Genomic DNA, 23,237 nt, shown 5'->3' with positions numbered 1-23,237 from the left:
GTTGCTGGCAAGGCAGACGCAGCGCATCCTGCAAAACCCTGGAATCTAGAGTGCGAGAATTTTGAAGTCTCCGTATTTCCCTTCATCGTCTATTCTGCAGGTAGAAGTAGGAAGCCACCCATCCTAGGTTTGGAGAGCTATACTGGAAGGGAGGGCCATCCTTTTGGAAGGATTGATTCGACGGATAGGCAATGAGGAAATAACAGAAATTTGGAACCACTATTAGTTACCTAGAGCTGAGATGTTTAAGACCATATGGATGTGTTGCGGCAAATCCTTCTCATTTTGTGTCTGAGTTGATTGATCCTGCAACTACCACGTGGAACAAAACACAAGTCGAGGAGGTATTTAGTCCTATAGATGTCTCGTTTATACTGAAAATTCCTTTGGTGTACAATAAATATTAGTGATGTTTGGGCATAGAATCATGAGAAGAATAGGGATTTTCCGGTTCGATCGGCATATAAAATAATGATTGCCACCAAATTTCTTAGAGAAGCTTGGCTAGAGGAGAGAGATGGATCGTTTAACTTGGTACATGAGGAGGCGTCATGGAAATCATTGTGGAAGACACAGGTCCCAGGAAAGATTGGGATGTTCTTATGGAGGATGGCCAAGCATTCCTTACCCACGGAGTAAGTACGGTGTCATCGTAGTATGTCTACAACAAGCACATGTGCCTTGTGTGGGATGAAGGACTCGTGGCGCCGTTCTTTAATAGAGTTTTAAATGTCGAGATCTATTTGGGCATTGGTGGACGATGATATGGCAGAACACATGATGGCAAATTGGCAACGAATGAACCAAGTGTGAAACAATGGCTATTTTGCGATGATGGATTTACTATCCCATGAAGTGTTCATGAGACTAGCAGTAACTTTATGGGCTACCTAGTGGGCGAGGATAAAGTCCATACACAAAGGAGTATTTCAAAGCTCACTATCTACCCTATGTTCGTTTCAAACTTCATATCAGAACTTGGAGTTGTATAACAGAAGACCGCAAATTAGCCACAACAAGTGAGGGAAGTTCGGCAGGGTTTAGATCTTATGGTGGCATCACTTGCAGGATTTTCCAAAATCCATGTTGCTGCGGGCCTTGCTAGATTAGGCATTGGTGGCTCTGCGGCAGCTGTTTGCAGGGATTAAAGTGGAAATTATCTAGGCCCGTCTGCATTAGTGATCCATGGTGTTTGTGATGTGGTTACACTCAAAACAATTTCTTGCAGGGAAGCATTATCTTTCGCTAAGAATCTTTTTCTCAATGACACTATGATCGCTACGGATTCAAACCAAGTTGCAAGGGGCATCCAAAAGGGAAGTTGCGGGGTGCATGGTCAAATTATTGCTGAAATCAATTTGCGAGCCTCGAATTTTAAATGTACTTTTCTTTTTTAGGGTCATGCGTCGAATAGCGAAGCCCATTCACTTGCTAAATTTTCTCACTCATTAGCTTAGGGGCACCACATCTGGTTAGGACACCACATGACCGTATTTATATCCCAAACATTGCGAATTGAGTAATAAAGTGTTAGGATTCCTAAAAAACTCTTAAAATGCCTAAAAAGTCAAATAGTGCTAAAAGGACCATGTCGGGCAAGCCTTAAGGTCGTCTTTGAGAATCGGCTTTATTCCTTGGTGGGTCAAGGGTCGGCACGGCCCTTTTATTCACGTGTCTTGCCGGGCCAAAAAATGCTCGCGGTTTGGTCTTGAAAGCACAGTCTATATGCCCAGGTATGTTTGTGCCAAGCATTTTTTTTAACTCGGAAAGGCCCTAAAGGGCCTAGATATCTATATTATTACAAAGCTCAATAGAGATAGTACAAGTATAGGTAATGTTTCCACAAAAGGATAAATTATAGCTAATCATTGATTTTAACAAGGACCTGAACCTAAAAAACTACATTGCAATCGAGCCGAACAACACATCTGCTCAGATCAAACCTCAATGCCAACACTTGATGCATCATGGTCATCATGACTATTGATGCATGCTCGCCATGGGCTCCAAGTTAATGTAGCTCCTACCTCCCATAGGGCTTCCTTGTCGGGAGGAATTTTGTGGCCGTCATTCGGCCAGAAAAGGCAGAGACTCAACAGAGACCGGCGACCTCCAGGCAGTGTAGCTCCTCCAAGAAATCCACCTGTGCTGATCTGCTCCACCCGATCCGCAAGCTCCAAGATCCTCTTCCTTGTCGTATCTTCATACACTGCCTTGGTGACCTCGAGAGTCGAGAAAAAGGGTAGGGGATTTCTCTAGATCGGGGAACTCGAGCTTATTGAGGGGCACACTGACAAAGAATAGTCCAGTAGCAGCCATCACATCGACACCACTATCAGGATGAACGTCGCTGCTAGCCACCAAGTGTTGTTCGAGAACACCGGTAGGGCACTCCTCAACGACAGAAACACTCGACTGCCCGAGGGAAGCACTAAACCTAACTCTACAACACATAGGGATGCACCAGTCACCTTGTCCATCTCCCTTCCAGCCAACGTCTCCGACAGAGGGGATCAGGCATCATGCCTGCCCAAGCTTTCTCTCTCTCTCATGATGGATCGATCGACTCCCAAGAGGGCAAAGAAGAAGGGAAATGAGCAAATAGCCTCCCTGCACCATTGGTGCCCAATACTGTTGGGGAACGTAGTAATTTCAAAAAAATTCCTACGCACACGCAAGATCATGGTGATGCATAGCAACGAGAGGGGAGAGTGTGATCTACGTACCCTTGTAGACCGACAGCGGAAGCGTTAGCACAACACGGTTGATGTAGTCATACGTCTTCACGGCCCGACCGATCAAGCACCGAAACTACGACACCTCCGAGTTCTAGCAAACGTTCAGCTCAATGACGATCCCCAGACTCCGATCCAGCAAAGTGTCGGGGAAGAGTTCCGTCAGCACGACGGCGTGGTGACGATCTTGATGTTCTACCGTCGCAGGACTTCGCCTAAGCACCGCTACAATATTATCGAGGATTATGGTGGAAGGGGGCACCGCACACGGCTAAGAATATGATCATGTGGATCAACTTGTGTGTCTAGGGGTGCCCCCTGCCCCCGTATATAAAGGATCAAGGGGGGGTGCGGCCGGCCAGGAGGAGGGCGCGCCAGGAGGAGTCCTACTCCCACCGGGAGTAGGATTCCCCCCCCCCCTTCCTAGTTGGAATAGGATTCGGGAGGGGGAAAGAGGAGAGAGAGAAGCAATGGGGGGCGCCGCCCCCCTCTCCTTGTCCTATTCGGACTAGGGAGGAGGGGCGCACAGCCCAGCCCTGGCCACCTCTCCTCTCTTCCACTAAAGCTCACTAAGGCCCATATACCTCCCGGGGGGTTCCGGTAACCTCCCGGTACTCCGGTAAAATCCCGATTTCACCCGGAACACTTCCGATATCCAAATATAGGCTTCCAATATATCAATCTTTATGTCTCGACCATTTCGAGACTCCTCGTCATGTCCGTGATCACATCCGGGACTCCGAACAAACTTCGGTACATCAAAATGCATAAACTCATAATATAACTGTCATCAAAACCTTAAGCGTGCGGACCCTACGGGTTCGAGAACAATGTAGACATGACCGAGACACGTCTCCGATCAATAACCAATAGCGGAACCTGGATGCTCATATTGGCTCCCACATATTCTACGAAGATCTTTATCGGTCAGACCGCATAACAACATACGTTGTTCCCTTTGTCATCGCTATGTTACTTGCCCGAGATTCGATCATCGGTATCTCAATACCTAGTTCAATCTTGTTACCGGCAAGTCTCTTTACTCATTTCGTAATACATCATCTCGCAACTAACTCATTAGTTGCAATGCTTGCAAGGCTTATGTGATGTGCATTACCGAGAGGGCCCAGAGATACCTCTCCGACAATCAGAGTGACAAATCCTAATCTCGAAATATGCCAACCCAACATTTACCTTTGGAGACACCTGTAGAGCTCCTTTATAATCACCCAGTTACGTTGTGACGTTTGGTAGCACACAAAGTGTTCCTCCGGCAAACGGGAGTTGCATAATCTCATAGTCATAGGAACATGTATAAGTCATGAAGAAAGCAATAGCAACATACTAAACGATCGGGTGCTAAGCTAATGGAATGGGTCATGTCAATCACATCATTCTCCTAATAATTTGATCCTGTTAATCAAATGACAACACATGTCTATGGTTAGGAAACATAACCATCTTTGATTAACGAGCTAGTCAAGTAGAGGCATACTAGTGACATTTAGTTTGTCTATGTATTCACACAAGTATTATGTTTCCGGATAATACAATTCTAGCATGAATAATAAACATTTATCATGAAATAAGGAAATAAATAATAACTTTATTATTGCCTCTAGGGCATATTTCCTTCAGTCTCCCACTTGCACTAGAGTCAATAATCTAGATTACACAGTAATGATTCTAACACCCATGGAGCTTTGGTGCTGATCATGTTTTGCTCGTGGAAGAGGCTTAGTCAACGGGTCTGCTATATTCAGATCCGTATGTATCTTGCAAATCTCTATGTCTCCCACCTGGACTAGATCCCGGATGGAATTGAAGCGTCTCTTGATGTGCTTGGTTCTCTTGTGAAATCTGGATTCCTTTGCCAAGGCAATTGCACCAGTATTGTCACAAAAGATTTTCATTGGACCCGAAGCACTAGGTATGACACCTAGATCGGATATGAACTCCTTCATCCAGACTCCTTAGTTTGCTGCTTCCGAAGTAGCTATGTACTCCGCTTCACATGTAGATCCCGCCACGATGCTTTGTTTAGAACTGTACCAACTGACAGCTCCACCATTTAAAGTAAACACGTATCCGGTTTGTGATTTAGAATCGCCCGGATCAGTGTCAAATCTTGCATCAACGTAACCATTTATGATGAGCTCTTTGTCACCTCCATATATGAGAAACATATCCTTAGTCCTTTTCAGGTATTTCAGGATGTTCTTGACCGCTGTCCAGTGATCCACTCCTGGATTACTTTGGTACCTCCCTGCTAGACTTATAGCAAGACACACATCAGGTCTGGTACACAGCATTGCCTACATGATAGATCCTATGGCTAAAGCATAGGGAACATCTTTCATTTTCTCTCTATCTTCTGCATTGGTCGGGGATTGAGTCTTACTCAATTTCACACCTTGTAACACAAGCAAGAATCCTTTCTTTGCTTGATCCATTTTGAACTTCTTCAAAACTTTGTCAAGGTATGTGCTTTGTGAAAGTCCAATTAAGCGTCTTGATCTATCTCTATAGATCTTAATGCCCAATATGTAAGCAGCTTCACCAAGGTCTTTCATTGAAAAACTCTTATTCAAGTATCCTTTTATGCTATCCAGAAATTCTATATCATTTCCGATTAGCAATATGTCATCTACATATAATATCAGAAATGCTACAGAGCTCCCACTCACTTTCTTGTAAATACAGGCTTCTCCAAAAGTCTGTACAAAACCAAATGCTTTGATCACACTATCAAAGCATTTATTCCAACTCCGAGAGGCTTGCACCAGTTCATAAATGGATCGCTGGAGCTTGCACACTTTGTTAGCTTCCTTTGGATCGACAATACCTTCCGACTGCATCATATACAACTCTTCTTGCAGAAATCCATTCAGGAATGCAGTTTTGACATCCATTTGCCAAATTTCATAATCATAAAATGCGGCAATTGCTAACATGATTCGGACAGACTTAAGCATCGCTACGGGTGAGAAGGTCTCATCGTAGTCAATCCCTTGAACTTGCCGAAAACCTTTTGCGACAAGTCGAGCTCTGTAGACAGTAATTTTACCGTCAGTGTCAGTCTTCTTCTTGAAGATTCATTTATTCTCAATTGCTTGCCGATCATTGGGCAAGTCAACCAAAGTCCATACTTTGTTCTCATACATGGATCCCATCTCAGATTTCATGGCTTCAAGCCATTTTGCGGAATCTGGGCTCACCATCGCTTCTTCATAGTTCGTAGGTTCATCATGATCTAGTAGCATGACTTCCAGAACAGGATTACCATACCACTCTGGCGCGGATCTTACTCTGGTTGATCTACGAGGTTCAGTAGTATCTTGTTCTGAAGTTTCATGATCATTATCATTAGCTTCCTCACTAATTGGTGTAGGTGTCACAGAAACAGGTTTCTGTGATGTACTACTTTCCAATAAGGGAGCAGGTACTGTTACCTCGTCAAGTTCTACTTTCCTCCCACTCACTTCTTTCGAGAGAAACTCCTTCTCCAGAAAGTTTCCGAATTTAGCAACAAAAGTCTTGCCTTCGGATCTGTGATAGAAGGTGTATCCAATAGTTTCCTTTGGATATCCTATGAAGACACATTTCTCCGATTTGGGTTCGAGCTTATCAGGTTGAAGCTTTTTCACATAAGCATCGCAGCCCCAAACTTTCAGAAACGACAACTTTGGTTTCTTGCCAAACCACAGTTCATAAGGCGTCGTCTCAACGGATTTTGATGGTGCCCTATTTAACGTGAATGCGGCCGTCTCTAGAGCATATCCCCAAAACGATAGCGGTAAATCAGTAAGAGACATCATAGATCGCACCATATCTAGTAAAGTACGATTACGACGTTCGGACACACCATTACGCTGTGGTGTTCCGGGTGGCGTGAGTTGCGAAACTATTCCACATTGTTTCAAATGTACACCAAACTCATAACTCAAATATTCTCCTCCACGATCAGATCATAGGAATTTTATTTTCTTGTTACGATGATTTTCAACTTCACTCTGAAATTCTTTGAACTTTTCAAACGTTTCAGACTTATGTTTCATTAAGTAGATATACCCATATCTGCTTAAGTCATCTATGAAGGTGAGAAAATAACGATATCCGCCATGAGCCTCAACATTCATCGGACCACATACATCTGTATGTATGATTTCCAATAAATCTGTTGCTCTCTCCATAGTACCAGAGAACGGTGTTTTTGTCATCTTACCCATAAGGCACGGTTCGCAAGTACCAAGTGATTCATAATCAAGTGGTTCCCAAAGCCCATCAGTATGGAGTTTCTTCATGCGTTTTATACCGATATGACCCAAATGGCAGTGCCACAAATAAGTTGCACTATCATTATCAACTCTGCATCTTTTGGCTTCAACACTATGAATATGTGTGTCACTACTATCGAGATTTAATAAGAATAGACCACTCTTTAAGGGTGCATGACCATAAAAGATATTACTCATATAAATAGAACAACCATTATTCTCTGATTTAAATGAATAACCGTCTCGCATCAAACAAGATCCAGATATAATGTTCATGCTTAACGCTGGCACCAAATAACAATTATTTAGGTTTAATACTAATCCCGAAGGTAGATGTAGAGGTAGCGTGCCAACTGCGATCACATCGACTTTGGAACCATTTCCCACGCGCATCGTCACCTCATCCTTAGCCAATCTTCGCTTAATCCGTAGTCCCTGTTTCGAGTTGCAAATATTAGCAACAGAACCAGTATCAAATACCCAGGTGCTACTGTGAGCATTAGTAAGGTACACATCAATAACATGTATATCACATATACCTTTGTTCACCTTGCCATCCTTCTTATCCGCCAAATACTTGGGGCAGTTCCGCTTCTAGTGACCAGTCTGCTTGCAGTAGAAGCACTCAGTTTCAGGCTTAGGTCCAGGTTTGGGTTTCTTCTCTTGAGTAGCAACTTGCTTGCTATTCTTTTTGAAGTTCCCCTTCTTCTTCCCTTTGCCCTTTTTCTTGAAACTAGTGGTCTTGTTGACCATCAACACTTGATGCTCCTTCTTGATTTCTACCTCCGCAGCTTTCAGCATTGCGAAGAGCTCAGGAATAGTCTTATTCATCTCTTGCATATTATAGTTCATCACGAAGCTCTTGTAGCTTGGTGGCAGTGATTGGAGAACTTTGTCAATGACGCAATCATCTGGAAGATTAACTCCCAATTGAATCAAGTGATTATTATACCCAGACATTTTGAGTATATGCTCACTGACAGAACTGTTCTCCTCCATCTTGCAGCTATAGAACTTATTGGAGACTTCATATCTCTCAATCCGGGCATTTGCTTGAAATATTAACTTCAACTCCTGGAACATCTCATATGCTCCATGACGTTCAAAACGTCGTTGAAGTCCCGATTCTAAGCCGTAAAGCATGGCACACTGAACTATCGAGTAGTCATCAACTTTGCTTTGCCAGACGTTCATAACATCTGGTGTTGCTCCAGCAGCAGGCCTGGCACCCAGCGGTGCTTCCAGGACGTAATTCTTCTATGCAACAATGAGGATAATCCTCAAGTTACGGACCCAGTCCGTGTAATTGCTACCATCATCTTTCAACTTTGCTTTCTCAAGGAACGCATTAAAATTCAACGGAACAACAGCACGGGCCATCTATCTACAATCAAACATAAACAAGCAAGATACTATCAGGTACTAAGTTCATGATATATTTAGGTTCAATTAATCATATTACTTAAGAACTCCCACTTAGATAGACATCCCTCTAATCCTCTAAGTGATTACGTGATCCAAATCAACTAAACCATGTCCGATCATCATGTGAGATGGAGTAGTTTCATTGGTGAACATCACTATGTTGATCATATCTACTATATGATTCACACTCGACCTTTCGGTCTCCGTGTTCCGAGGCCATATCTGTATATGCTTGGCTCGTCAAGTATAACCTGAGTATTCCGCGTGTGCAACTGTTTTGCACCCGTTGTATTTGAACGTAGAGCCTATCACACCCGATCATCACGTGGTGTCTCAGCACAAAGAACTTTCGCAACGGTGCATCCTCAGGGAGAACACTTCTTGATAATTAATGAGAGATCATCTTATAATGCTATCGTCAATCAAAGCAAGATAAGATGCATAAAAGATAAACATCACGTGCAATCAATATAAGTGATATGATATGGCCATCATCATCTTGTGCTTGTGATCTCCATCTTCGAAGCACCGTCGTGATCACCATCGTCACCGGCGCGACACCTTGATCTCCATCGTAGCATCGTTGTCGTCTCGCCAATCTTATGCTCCCACGACTATCTCTACCGCTTAGTGATAAAGTAAAGCATTACAGCTCGATTGCGTTGCATACAATAAAGCGACAACCATATGGCTCCTGCCAATTGCCGATAACTCGGTTACAAAACATGATCATCTCATACAATAAAATTTAGCATCATGTCTTGACCATATCACATCACAACATGCCCTGCAAAAACAAGTTAGACGTCCTCTACTTTGTTGTTGCAAGTTTTACGTGGCTGCTACGGGCTTAAGCAAGAACCAATCTTACCTACGCATCAAAACCACAACGATAGTTTGTCAAGTTGGTGCTGTTTTAACCTTCGCAAGGACCGGGCGTAGCCACACTCGGTTCAACTAAAGGTGGAGAAACTGTCACCCGCAAGCCACCTATGTGCAAAGCACGTCGGGAGAACCGGTCTCGCGTAAGCGTACGCGTAATGTCTGTTCGGGCCACTTCGTCCAACAATACCGCCGAACCAAAGTATGACATGCTGGTAAGCAGTATGACTTATATCGCCCACAACTCACTTGTGTTCTACTCGTGCATATAACATCAATACATAAAACCTGGCTCTGATACCACTGTTGGGGAACGTAGTAATTTCAAAAAAATTCCTACGCACACGCAAGATCATGGTGATGCATAGCAACGAGAGGGGACAGTGTGATCTACGTACCCTTGTAGACCGACAGCGGAAGCATTAGCACAACACGGTTGACGTAGTTGTACGTCTTCACGGCCCGACCGATCAAGCACCGAAACTACGGCACCTCCGAGTTCTAGCACACGTTCAGCTCGATGACGATCCCCGGACTTCGATCCAGCAAAGTGTCGGGGAAGAGTTCCGTCAGCATGACGGCGTGGTGACGATCTTGATGTTCTACCGTCGCAGGGCTTCGCCTAAGCACCGCTACAATATTATCGAGGATTATGGTGGAAGGGGGCACCGCACACGGCTAAGAATATGATCACGTGGATCAACTTGTGTGTCTAGGGGTGCCCCTGCCCCCATATATAAAGGATCAAGGGGGGTGCGGCCGGCCAGGAGGAGGGCGCGCCAGGAGGAGTCCTACTCCCACCGGGAGTAGGATTCCCCCCCCCCCCTTTCCTAGTTGGAATAGGATTCGGGAGGGGGAAAGAGGAGAGAGAGAAGGAAGGGGGGAGCGCCGCCCCCCTCTCCTTGTCCTATTCGGACTAGGGCGGAGGGGCATGCGGCCCAGCCCTGGCCACCTCTCCTCTCTTCCACTAAAGCCCACTAAGGCCTATATACCTCCCGGGGGGTTCCGGTAACCTCCCGGTACTCCGGTAAAATCCTGATTTCACCCGGAACACTTCCGATATCCAAATATAGGCTTCCAATATATCAATCTTTATGTCTCGACCATTTCGAGACTCCTCGTCATGTCCGTGATCACATCCGGGACTCCGAACAAACTTCGGTACATCAAAATGCATAAACTCATAATATAACTGTCATCGAAACCTTAAGCGTGCGGACCCTACGGGTTCGAGAACAATGTAGACATGACCGAGACACGTCTCCGGTCAATAACCAATAGCGGAACCTGGATGCTCATATTGGCTCCCACATATTCTACGAAGATCTTTATCGGTCAGACCGCATAACAACATACGTTGTTCCCTTTGTCATCGGTATGTTACTTGCCCGAGATTCGATCGTCGGTATCTCAATACCTAGTTCAATCTCGTTACCGGCAAGTCTCTTTACTCGTTTCGTAATACATCATCTCGCAACTAACTCATTAGTTGCAATGCTTGCAAGGCTTATGTGATGTGCATTACGGAGAGGGCCCAGAGATACCTCTCCGACAATCGGAGTGACAAATCCTAATCTCGAAATACGCCAACCCAACATTTACCTTTGGAGACACCTGTAGAGCTCCTTTATAACCACCCAGTTATGTTGTGACGTTTGGTAGCAAACAAAGTGTTCCTCCGGCAAATGGGAGTTGCATAATCTCATAGTCATAGGAACATGTATAAGTCATGAAGAAAGCAATAGCAACATACTAAATGATCGGGTGCTAAGCTAATGGAATGGGTCATGTCAATCACATCATTATCGTAATAATGTGATCCCGTTAATAAAATGACAACACATGTCTATGGTTAGGAAACATAACCATCTTTGATTAACGAGCTAGTCAAGTAGAGGCATACTAGTGACGTTTAGTTTGTCTATGTATTCACACAAGTATTATGTTTCCGGATAATACAATTCTAGCATGAATAATAAACATTTATCATGAAATAAGGAAATAAATAATAACTTTATTATTGCCTCTAGGGCATATTTCCTTCAGATACGCCGGGAGGATACCGTATGAACTGGATCTAGTTTTTTTTAAACCTCCATTTTATTAATAATATGCAATGGTAGTACAAAGAACACTAAAAGTAGCAAGAATTACAATCAAGTCCATGGAGCACCTAGCGGTGCCTACAAGCACGTGAGTGCAAGTCCTTCCTCAGCGGAGCCTTGCCAACCTTGTTGTAGTAGCCAACCGGGAAGTCGTCGTGCTAAGGTCCTAAAGGACCAGTGCACTAGAAGAGCAACCATCACTCATGATGAGAAGCGTAAACCAAAAGGGTCATACATGTAGAAAACACCAACGAAACGAGGATTGATCGAATCTGGAGGGATCCACCGGAGACAAACGCCAACCGAATCCAAGAAGACTTGCTAGAGACACACCTCCACATGCCCTTCGTCAGTGCTAGTCGCATCGTCCAAGAGAGGATAGGGCAAGTGGGGCATTATTCTGACTTTCGTACACCATCGCCCAACCAACACTAAAGCCACCTAAAACAAGAGATCCCTCCCACCAGGAAGGGGAGGGGGTCTCCAGCACCTCCAACACAAAAGTGCCCGTGGAGCCTGGGTGACGGACGAGGAAGGCAAAAACCCTAAAGTTTCTTCGAGTCACATATGGAGAAAAAGATTCGTTAGTTTGTGTTTGTATTGGCGCTCCAAGCTTTAATTTTAACGTTAAATTTGTCTTAAAATCAACATATACTCATACAATATGTATAAAAAACAATTCAAATCGCCGGACCAAAAACAATGTAGTATCGCCTGCCTCCATCATGTGCCACGCATCCCCGTGCCTCCTCCCGCACCGCGTGCCTTATTTTCAAAAATATCTCAACATATCCCGTCCCCTCCCTATCATCTCTCCCCCTCGTCGCTCCCTCATTCCCCCGCCCGCTAATGTATGCTTGTTGCCGCCGCCACATGCCATTGTTGAAAGTGATAATGTAGCCCGCCACACCCACCATTGGTGCAAGCATGTGCCTATTGCAACCCCACACATGCAGATGCACCCGCTGAACCATTGTTGTTGTAAGGGCCATTGAGGTGTTACGAGGGTTGGGGCACTGGATGCAGCTAGGAACCTAGAACTACTGTGTTACAGGAGCAACGCCACTATCCGTGCAGTTGTTGAAACCCTTGATGCGGTAGTGACCCGTGCTACAACAGAAGGAGAGCCACTCTACAAGGATGCCCGCTGCCACCATCGTCGTTGTTGCAAATCTTCGTCTACAGCAGCCACCATTGCTGCAAGTCGGGAGGCAAGTTGTGCAATGCTAACAATTGTTGCAAAGCATGCGTCGGTAGATGCTGGGGGCGGGCACCGGTGCTGCAAGGCCAGGGCACCGCCGACCATGCTATTCCAAAGTAGCTGCTCAAGAGTGCTGCAATGACAACGGCTCGCTGCCATGCGGGTGGCTGGAGATGGTGCTGCAGGCCGGGGTGCCCACGCTGCGAGCAACGAGACGAGGGGCACTGTTGCCAAGTGGAGACGGGCTGCTACAAGGGGCGAGAGATGGTGTTGTGTACTTGTGTGGGCAGACCGGTACTGCAAGGCGCCGTCTCACTCCTGCGAGACCGCATGGTCTTCCGACGGTGCTGCAGGGCGAGTCAGCGGTGCTACCATGATTTTTTTGGGTGCGTTTGGGAGACGAGGAAGATGATGCTGCTGCCATCGATCGAACGGCTATGCACTCGGGATCTCGAGCTGACCAACCCCCCTTGAAATTAGTGGGCTTGCATGTATCTACACTACTTATAAAAGATCAAACAAAATCTTCTCTAAAGACACCCAACAAAATATACGCAGATCAATTACCACCGTGTGATTAGGCCCACTAAGTTAATCTAACAGCTAGCCTTAATCTAATCCTATTTGTATGTGTGTTTAGCAATTTTAATTGACTGACCGTACTCCACCAAAACACCCCACGTACGCCCCACATCGGCAACTCCTACAATCACGCAACGCATGCAATCCAAATTGCCACCGGTTATCTCTTCCTTAATTAGCGCCACCTCTCAATCTAATTAATCTCGTACGAAACCTCCAACCAAAAGAGAGAAAATTCCAAAGAGCATGCAAGCCGCCAACCAATGCATGCGAGACGTTGCCGCCGTTAAGCAAGGACTCCATCATTGAGGAACCCGAAGTAACGCACGAGGGAGGGAGAACAAGGCCTACAGAGGAGAGGTCGCGCCCAGGGCGGCGGTGCGCTTGCCCGACAACATGCACGTGGGCCCGACCCTGTTCGGTAGCGGCGGCGGTGCGCTAGCCTGGCAACATGCATGCCGCCCCATCCTGTCCGACGCTGGTGGCGCATGCACCCAAGGATCTAGGGGCGAATGCCCCCAGGAGGAGACACGTCATGATGTGAGTGTCGAAGAGATCAAAAGGATGTGTCGGCGGGCTCGCCAACAACGCTCGTGCCCTGGCCCTGTCCAGCGGAGGAGTGTGCGCATGGGAGACACATGAAGAGCTCACATACGGCCGGATGATAGAGCCACCCGCGTACGCTGGCAAGACGAACGTGCTCTCTCCCGGAACCGGAACTCATGTACAAGAAGTAGCGGTCACGACAGCACGCGAGCCACCACCGGGGACGCGCGAGGAGGAGTTGTGCCTTCTTCAGGGCACTCATGTGTCATCGCCCACTGCTTCACTCGACGTGCTACACGTTTTGGCCCCGATTCGCCGCTGCCTCGCCATCCCCGCACAATGCATCATCTTCCCGCATCTCACCCGCCGGACCTCACCCCCACCGCGCCGGACGGCCTTGCCTCCTCTCTGGTGTAAGTGATTCCTTATATTCTCGCCTCTGCAACTTCTGGGTTTGGCATTATCAACAAAAGAAATCTGCAAATTATCATGCATCTCTGCCTCCTTTTGTAAGAGGTGTCTCAAATCCTAACCTCATTTGCATTATCCTATTTTTCATTACAGCACGAACACGAGATTCAAACGCTCAAGTTCATGATGCATCAATGGGTGAGTTTTGAATTTTGTTCAATATGAAAGAATATTGGTTTTCTCCTTTTGTTCTTATTTTGCACCATCCATCATCCTTATAAGCATTTGCTCGACAACATGGTGGTTGTGCATGCTTACAATGGCAGAGTGATAGCAAGGAATCCGAATGTCACCCCTCTTTCTCACTTCGGTTTTCTGATGTATTTTGTTCTACATGCTGGCCAATTGTTATTTCTGGAGTACTTCATCTATGTGTGTTTTTGTAGGAATATTCCATGTGTGATTGCTACCAGCTCTACTGAAAATCAAAAGTCTCCTATATTATTGCCACTTTAGTGTAAGGATTTAGATTATGTTCCTTGTACACGCATTTGTTCTTCAGATGTTAATAATTAGTGATATTCCTGCTATTTAACAGGTTACTCCTGGCACTGTGATGCATGAGTGTTGGCAACTATAATTCGGTCAGTGTTTACTATGCAAGAATTAACTACAAGAATTGTTTTGTACTTACTATCAGCATCTCACCACAGGTAACGTCTTTTGTAGAGCAGAACTCACACTTATTTTCTAATACCTGGATATTGTGTACAACCCTTCAATATCTCGACTTATTGTTTTCACTCATGTTTGAACTGTAGACCATGCATTTTTTTATACAAAAATAAGCAGAATTAAATCTTTTCCGGTGGAAATGGTTGGCTCATTTAATCAGCTATCATGCACTCATTGTATGTGATTTGAATATGTTGATTTAATCGACAATAAAAATTGTATTGCTTCATTTCTATATTCCCTTCCAGGTGTATTTTACACGTTATCAACTTGGAATAGATGACCTCTCACAATCGAATTTGAAGTTACTCTTCCTCGCTTTTTTTGAAGTTACTTTACGAAATTCATAACATGATTGGGCATTGTTGTTTGATGCATTATGTTTCATTTTCTCCAGCATAATATGCTCTTTATTAATTTACATTATTATTTTTGCTTGTAGTAGTTTTGTCGGCTGTATTGGACCGCATGTCCACCATTGATCTTTGTTTGAAAAACTTCTCATTGTTGCTCAACTTACATGATGATACCAAGCCGAATATGGTGTCTAGATTTATCTTCAAGCACGGTGAGTGTCTTTTGTTTGGATCTTTCAGTTCACGCTTGTTATGGTTTACTTGTGCGGATGCAAATCAAAGTGTATCGTATGAGTCCTTTCCCCTAGCGGCGGCTAGGGTTTCCATGTCCTCTCTGGCGATCTAATCGCGAGAGAGTTTCTACCCAATATCCTCGCCTCCCCTACGTAGGGTTCCCCCTACACATCGAAGGAAGTCCCCTCGAGGCTTGCTGTGATGGAACCGGCGGCGGACGCACAGTCTGGTACGAGCGGCGGCAACGGGGCCGCCACGAGATCGGATCTAGATGAATTCATGGAGCAGTTGAATCTCGAGGATGAAGTCTTTGATGATCTGGTAATCGATGAGAACGACCAGGAGATCAATGAGAGCGTTAGATGGCTAGCCCTAGCTAGGGTTCATACGGACAAAACTTTCAGCCCGACGGCCTTCTATAGGGAGATGCGGACGGCGTGGAATCCAGCACAGCATGTGAACTTCCGCCCAGTTGGCCCGAACCTGTTCATTGTTCAGGCCGCTTGCCTTGGCGACTGGGAACGGATGATCGATCAAGGACCATGGCTCTTCAGGAATTTCTTGGTCCTGATGTGTCCCTATGATGGTTTTACGAAGGCAGAGGAGGTGCCTATGGTGTATATGCCGGTTTGGCTCCAGATTCATAAACTTCCAGAAGGTTTCTGTAAAAAGGGCATTGTGGAACATCTGCTTAGGAACTCTGGGAAGATTTTGGAGATGAGATTAAACGGAAACACACGTGGGGACTATGTGAGAATTAGGGTTCGACATGATGTGCGTCAGCCTCTCACCAAGTTCGTCAGTATTGTTCGAGGTAAAGAGCGTCAGGTTTTCCTGGTGCATTATGAGAAGCTTGCTCGTTTCTGTAGTGTGTGTGGCATCATAGGCCATGAGTTCAAGGAGTGTGGGAACGGGATTCATGAAGAGAAAAACAAGAAGTTTGGCGCGTGGCTATATGCTGATGGCCCTAATAAACCACGACCGGATGGTGGTAATCGGGGGAGTGAGCAGAAGCCAGACCATACCCCAAGCCGTGTAAACAATCTACCTAAACAGGTGGATCCTGAAACGCTGGATACAGCCACAAGCCCGTCGAAGGCCACGAACACACTCATGCAAGTCGACCTATCTGTGCGGAAGTGACTGGCGATGGACGAGGCGGTTTAGGGGACATGACCGGTGGGTCCATGGTCCCCCCTGGTATCCTCACGCTGACCCATGGGAAGGGGGAGGAGGGTGATGATGTACATTCACCAACTAGCAGCTCGGGCAGTAAGCGGGCAAAAACTGTTTCGAAAGATGCTTCTGATGTTAGATCGGCGGCCTCCCTCGAGGAGGACCGCCGGGTCCAATGAGTTCGCTAGTATGGAACTGCCGAGGGGGACCGCCGGACAGTTCGCGAGGTTTTGGCCCTCTGCAAAGCCAATTCCCCGGGGCTGGTCTTTCTTTCTGAAACAAGACAAGCCTCAAGCAAGATGGAGAAGATCAAGTTCAGACTGCAGATGAGAGGATTTGCAGGTGTCTCAAGTGATGGGTTGAGTGGGGGCCTAGCCCTCTATTGGGATGAAAATTTGCAAATGACAGTTTTGGACTCGTGTGCACGGTATATAGATGTGTGTATTGAGGATGCAGCAAATGATAAAACATGGAGGACAACCTACGTGTATGGAGAGCCACGGGTGGAGAATAGGCATCGTATGTGGTACGTGCCATATCCACGGAGCCGTGGCTTGTGTGTGGGGATTTTAATGAAGCCATGTGGCAACATGAACACGTTTCTCGAATGCAACGATCTGAGGGTCAGATGCAGCAGTTCAGGGACTGCCTACTGGCTTGTGAGTTAATGGACTTGGTGTTCTCCGGGATCCCATATACATATGATAATGGACAAGGTGGGAATAGTACCATCCGGGTGCGGCTGGACAGAGCCTGTGCGGATGAAGCGTGGAAGGACATGTTTCCCTTTACGCAGGTGGATCATCTGGCGGCGTCTTGCTCTGACCACTGTCCTTTGATGGTCCGGTTATCGCATGTGGAGCCGCCTAAAACCAGAGCCGCGGCTAGGTACGAGATCATGTGGGAGAGACACCTGGCACTGGCCATAGTCATTGCGGACCGGTGGGGGCAAAGCAAGCCGAGCGGAACTCTTGGTTCTGTTCGGGATGCATTGAATGAGATGATGGCGAAGCTGCGTGCGTGGAGCAGGGAAAATTTCGGTCACGTCACTTCTGAAAACTAAGGCGGTAGCTAGCTGACTTATAACTCCAAGATGCGGATAGATCATTGATAAAGCAGAAAATGTACCAATTGGATGAGCTACTCTATAAAGAAGAGATGATATGGTTACAGCGGTCACGGATCACGTGGCTTAAGGAGGGAGAGCGGAATACTGCATATTTGCATCGACGGGCGGTGTGGCGGGCGCGCCGGAACTATATCCAGTGTCTATGCAAAACAGATGGATCTTGGTGCACTGTACCGTCAGACATGGAACGCATGGCGAGTTCGTATTTCCAGGAAGTGTTCACCAAAGATCCGACACTTACACCTATGGAGGTGCTTGAAGGTATAACTCCTAAAGTGACACAGGGTATGAATGACGTGTTGTGTGCGCCGATTTCAGAGGAGGAGGTGTCTAATGCCCTATTTCAGATTGGGCCAATCAAAGCGCCGGGCACGGATGGACTGCCGGCAAGGTTCTTCCAGCGCAATTGGGTTGTGCTAAAAACGGAAATTATTGCCGCTGTGCTGGATTTCTTTAAATCAGGAAATATGCCAGAGGGAGTGAATGACACAGCCATCGTCCTGATTCCAAAAGTTCCTCATCCTAAGGAACTAAAGGATTTCAGACCGATAAGTCTATGCAATGTGTTGTACAAGATCGTGTCTAAGTTCTTGGTCAATCGGTTGCGACCGTTGTTGGATGAGCTGATATCTGAGAATCAAAGCGCATTCATCCCTGGGAGGCTTATCTCAGATAACTCAATAATTGCCTTCGAGTGCATCCATCATATACAAACTATGAAACCAAACAGTCCTGCTGCTTGTGCTTACAAGTTGGATCTCTCGAAAGCATATGACCGTGTAGATTGGGAATTCTTGGAGCAAGCCCTAATAAAATGGGGGTTTTCGATGGAGTGGATAACATGGATTATGGCCTGTGTGAAGTCTGTGAAATACTCGGTTAAATTCAATGGAAAGCTACTGGAGTCATTTTCTCCCTCTCGGGGATTAAGGCAAGGTGACCCCCTGTCTCCCTTTCTCTTCCTGTTTATTGCTGATGCTCTATCCTCCTTGTTATCCAAGTCGGTGCATGAGGGAGAGTTGAAGGGGGTTTCAATCTGCCGTGGTGCTCCTGTTATCTCACATTTATTGTTCACCGATAATACTATGTTATTGTTTGAAGCTTCGAGCCACCAAGCTACCATTGTGAAAGGTTTGTTGAACACTTATGCCAGAGCGACGGGTCAACTTATTAACCCTGAAAAGTGTTCCATCCTTTTTTCGGACAACTGTCCCGAGGCGGTGGCGGCGGAGATGAAGGGTATTCTGGAAGTGACACAACAAGTTTTTGAACCTAAGTACCTGGGCTTACCTGTACCGGAAGGCAGAGTACATAAAGGGCAATTTGAGACCGTGCAAGATAGGCTGAGGAAAAGATTAGTGGATTGGAGTGAACAGTATGTGTTAGTCGGGAATAAGGAAATACTGATTAAGGCGGTGGCACAAGCCATTCCAACCTACGTGATGAGTGTCTTCCGCCTGCCGGTATCCGTGTGTGATGACCTAACAAGGTTGATGAGGCAGTATTGGTGGGGAGTGGAGAATGGCAAGCGGAAAATGGCCTGGTTAAGCTGGGAGAAGATGATCTTACCTAAGGATATGGGGGGCATGGGGTTTCGGGACATGCGCGCCTTCAACCAAGCGTTGCTTTCAAAGCAAGCTTGGAGACTACTTCAGACCCCAGACAGCCTATGTGCTCGCCTGCTTCGGATGAAATACTACCCCAACGGCAATCTTTTGGACGGTGTTCCCGTCCAGCTCCTCTGCGGTTTGGAAAGAATCACTCATGGCCTTGAACTGTTGAAGAAAGGCTTGATTTGGAGAGTTGGAAACGGTACTATGATCAGAACTTGGAGGGACCCGTGGATCCCCAGGAGGAACGACTTCAGACCAATAACCCCAAAAAGAAATTGCAGATTCAACTGGGTGGCTGATTTCTTGGAGGAATCTGGAGCATGGAATGTTAACAGATTGAGGCAGTACTTTTGGGATATGGACGTCGCTGAAATTCTGAAGATCCGGACTTCACCCAGAGGAGAGCAAGATTTTCTGGCTTGGTTCCCGGAAAGAAGTGGCGGCTTTACAGTTAAAAGCGCTTACTGGCTCGCTACATCCGATGGGCAAGCAGGCCTGGGGTCATCAAGTTTGGCTCCGGGAGGACATCGGGTGATTTGGCGACGTATTTGGCATGCCAAGTTGCCCCTGAAGATGCGTATTCTAGCATGGAAAGTGGTGGTCGGGGCTTTAGCCACTAACGCATGCAAGAAATACAGACACATAGCTACCAGGGATACTTGTCCGCTGTGTGGCTCAGAGAAGGAATCAAGTTTCCATGCTCTCATCACATGTGATCATGCGCAAGTGCTATGGAATCATATGCGCCAGGTTTGGCCTTTGCCAGACAATCAAATATTGAAGGACACCGGGAAGGATTGGCTCCTGAACGTACTGATGAACTGTGATGATGCTATGCGGGACTGCACAATCATGCTCTTGTGGACGATTTGGTCGCTACGCAATGATCTTACCCACGCTAAGTCTATTCCAACGACAGCGGCGACGGCAGATTATCTTCAGAGCTACATGTCCTCACTTCAACTGGCCAGAAGGTATACTACAGAGGATATAATCAAGGGCAAGATGTCTATGTTCGTTGCTGAGCCAGTTAAGGCGCGTGTACATGCCCCGGTGCTGCCTTGGCCAAAACCCTCCCCTGGTCATACCGCACTGGCGGTAGATGGTGCGTTCTCGGAGGCAGATGGTTCAGCAGCGGCGGGGATGGTGCTGAGGCGAAGCGACGGTAGCGTCATCTTTGCGGCGTATCGATGTATCTGTAACTGCAACGACGCCCTAGAAGCGGAACTGCATGCTTTAATGCAAGGGATGGCACTTGCTATTGAGCACGTGGATGGGCCTATTATTGTCCAAACTGATTCGTCGGAAACTCTCATGGCGTTGAAGAGGGACAATCTTCGATACTCCGCTTATGGACATTTGGTAGCTGAGATTAAGAGGCACGTGGGTGTAAGAGAATTTATTCCGTCGAAAATCAAGCGTGAATAAAACAGGGTAGCAGATCGATTGGCTTCATATAGTCATATGGAGAGTACCACTACTGTATGGCTAGGTAGAGGTCCACCTTGCGTGGAGGAACTTTTGCCGCTTAATTGTAACCCTGTGATCTTGGAATAAAATCTCTTTTACCCACGCAAAAAAATAATTAAAATGTATCGTGCGTTGCACGTGCAAACTTACTAATAGCCTAAAATGAGGCAACTGGATGGCGGCCGCAGGCACAGATCTCGCCACCGGATCAAGTGCGTGCCACCGTGGTACACGATCGATTATCATTGTTCCATTATGCGTTAAGCTTAGTCTAGTCACTGACCTTCTGACAGATACTTCACTACTGTACTCGCGGGAACAGTTAGCACAGACAAATAGCACGGGCCCGGCGGCGTTGCAAACAAAAAGAAAAACGAAACCAAGAGCGGCACATGACGAACAGCTATCCTACCAGCTCATCCGCTGACCTTTAGCTAGCTCTATAAGTACCTGCCACGGTGTATGCCAAGAAGCATCACATATCAGAAGCCAAACCCATGGGTTCAGAGCAGCAGCTGATGGAGACCGCCAAGGTCGACCTCCGCGGACTGGAGCCTGGCGGGCCAGGCTGGGGGGAAGCTCGGGACGCGGTGACCGCGTCCATGCTGGCGCACGGCTTCGTCGTCGTCGCGCACGGCGCGCTCGGCCCGGAGCTCCGGCAGGCGCTGTTCGGCCGCGCCATGCCGGAGATCTTCGCGCTCCCGGTGGAGGCCAAGCAGCGGAACGTCTCCGCCGTGGGGCCGTTCACGGGATACATCTCGAACATCCCCGGCATGAACTGGGAGAGCCTGTGCCTCTCCGACGTCACCGACGCCGACCGCGTCCGTGACTTCGCCGACCTCCTCTGGCCGCAGGCGAACCCTGCCTTCTGGTAACCATGGTCACCTTTTTTCTAGAATGATGGCTCACTGCTGAGGCTACCATCATTGCTCCGCCGCGCAGTTGTCGCCGATCCATTTTGACCTTCTCACCGTGTCCGCCGTCCATGTGCAGCGACACAGTTGTGTCGGCAGCCAAGAACGTGTTTGAACTCCAGCGGACGGTGGAGAAGATGGTCCTGGAGGGCCTCGGCGTCCAGGAGGAGCGCATCGACGCGCACTTCGCCGCGCTGGCCCACTCCGCCCGGCTGTCGCGCTACGGCGTCCCGCCCGATTCGGAGACCTGCATGTCCCTGCAGGCGCACTGCGACGACAGCGTGACCACCACGATCGTGCAGCACGGGGTGGAAGGCCTGGAGGTGCAGGCCAAGGACGGGAGCTGGCTCGCCGTGCCGCCTGATCCGGCAACGTTCACCTTCGTGGCCGGGGAGTTGTTGACGGTAAGAGGCACGCGCGCCGTTTCTCTATCATGTCTGATCGTGTGCACGCGCGCATCTCCAGTTCTGACGCCACAGGGATGCCACCGCCGTATATGTCGCAGGTCGTGACCAACGGAAGGGTGCCGCCGTGCCTCCACCGTGTCAGGACGCCGAGCAACCGTGAGCGCCTGGCAGTGCTGTTCGTCTGCCGAGGGAAGGACGGCGTCGTACTGAGCGCGATGGACGAGCTCGTGGACAAAGACCACCCTCTGGTGTACCGACCGTGTAAGAACGACGAGTATACCAAGTTCCGGCACTCGGAAGAAGGGCGCAAATTCAGTGATCCACTGAAGACTTTCTGTGGTGTGGAGAAGGATGGATCACCCATGGAATGATCGAGCCCACGAATCAATTTCACTTCGCCTCACCACTCTAGTGAGGTAGCCTGTTAGACGGGTAATCAGCCAAGGAAAGGGCATTTATCTTTGAGTGTAAAGTTGGTCAAAACCTGCAGCCACATTTAAGACACAAATGTATCCCATTTAAGAAATTTAATCAGTGACACAAAGCACTTATTTTACCAATTACTCCCTCCATAAAGTAGCGATCTAAACGCTTTTATATTTCTTTATGAAGAAAGTACATTTTTATGAAAAATAACATCAAAGCTTTATTAGGTAATGGTAACGTTCATAGGTACAAGAATTGGATGGGGGGAGACCCAACCACACATGTTGGCTTGATATGGTAGCATGCCTATACCTAACATAGTAGCATGCTTAGCGAGATTATGAGCTTCAATATTGAAGTTTCCGTGCTCGTGCACAAAATTGCAGGACGGAAAACCAATCTTCCGGTTTGCATTCTTCCTGATGACAGCACTATAAGGCTGATTGTAATGGGGAGTATCATATACTAGTATCATGCATATGATACTAGTGTATGATACTACCTCTTTAATGCATAGTATCATATATTAGTATCATGTAGTACTCTATTTATTGCCATGCATGACACAAAGTAGCATAGCATTTATTATGATACGGTATCATGATATGATACT

At 47.0% G+C, this 23,237-nt stretch overlaps 1 protein-coding gene across 1 annotated transcript; it reads left to right on the top strand.

The window, feature by feature from the left end:
* The first annotated feature begins 21,366 nt into the window (after positions 1 to 21,366).
* Positions 21,367 to 22,758, top strand: LOC123130936 (probable 2-oxoglutarate-dependent dioxygenase AOP1). Its single transcript, XM_044550728.1, has 3 exons — positions 21,367 to 21,748; positions 21,871 to 22,195; positions 22,297 to 22,758. Exons 1-3 carry the CDS (start codon positions 21,375 to 21,377, stop codon positions 22,567 to 22,569), a joined length of 972 nt encoding a protein of 323 aa, XP_044406663.1. The 5' UTR covers positions 21,367 to 21,374; the 3' UTR covers positions 22,570 to 22,758.
* Positions 22,759 to 23,237: the final 479 nt, after the last annotated feature.

This window comes from Triticum aestivum, chromosome 6A (genome assembly GCF_018294505.1).
Source record: "Triticum aestivum cultivar Chinese Spring chromosome 6A, IWGSC CS RefSeq v2.1, whole genome shotgun sequence".
Lineage (NCBI taxonomy): Eukaryota > Viridiplantae > Streptophyta > Magnoliopsida > Poales > Poaceae > Triticum > Triticum aestivum.
This window is presented reverse-complemented; position numbering and strand designations above follow the sequence as displayed.

Excerpts from the sequence above, each read along its gene's own strand:
- LOC123130936 (XM_044550728.1), top strand. The coding sequence starts at position 21,375 with ATGGGTTCAGAGCAGCAGCTGATGGAGACCGCCAAGGTCGACCTCCGC. Across the intron at positions 21,749-21,870 it reads CAGGCGAACCCTGCCTTCTG|CGACACAGTTGTGTCGGCAG; the intron begins GTAACCATGGTC and ends GTCCATGTGCAG. Across the intron at positions 22,196-22,296 it reads TGGCCGGGGAGTTGTTGACG|GTCGTGACCAACGGAAGGGT; the intron begins GTAAGAGGCACG and ends TATATGTCGCAG.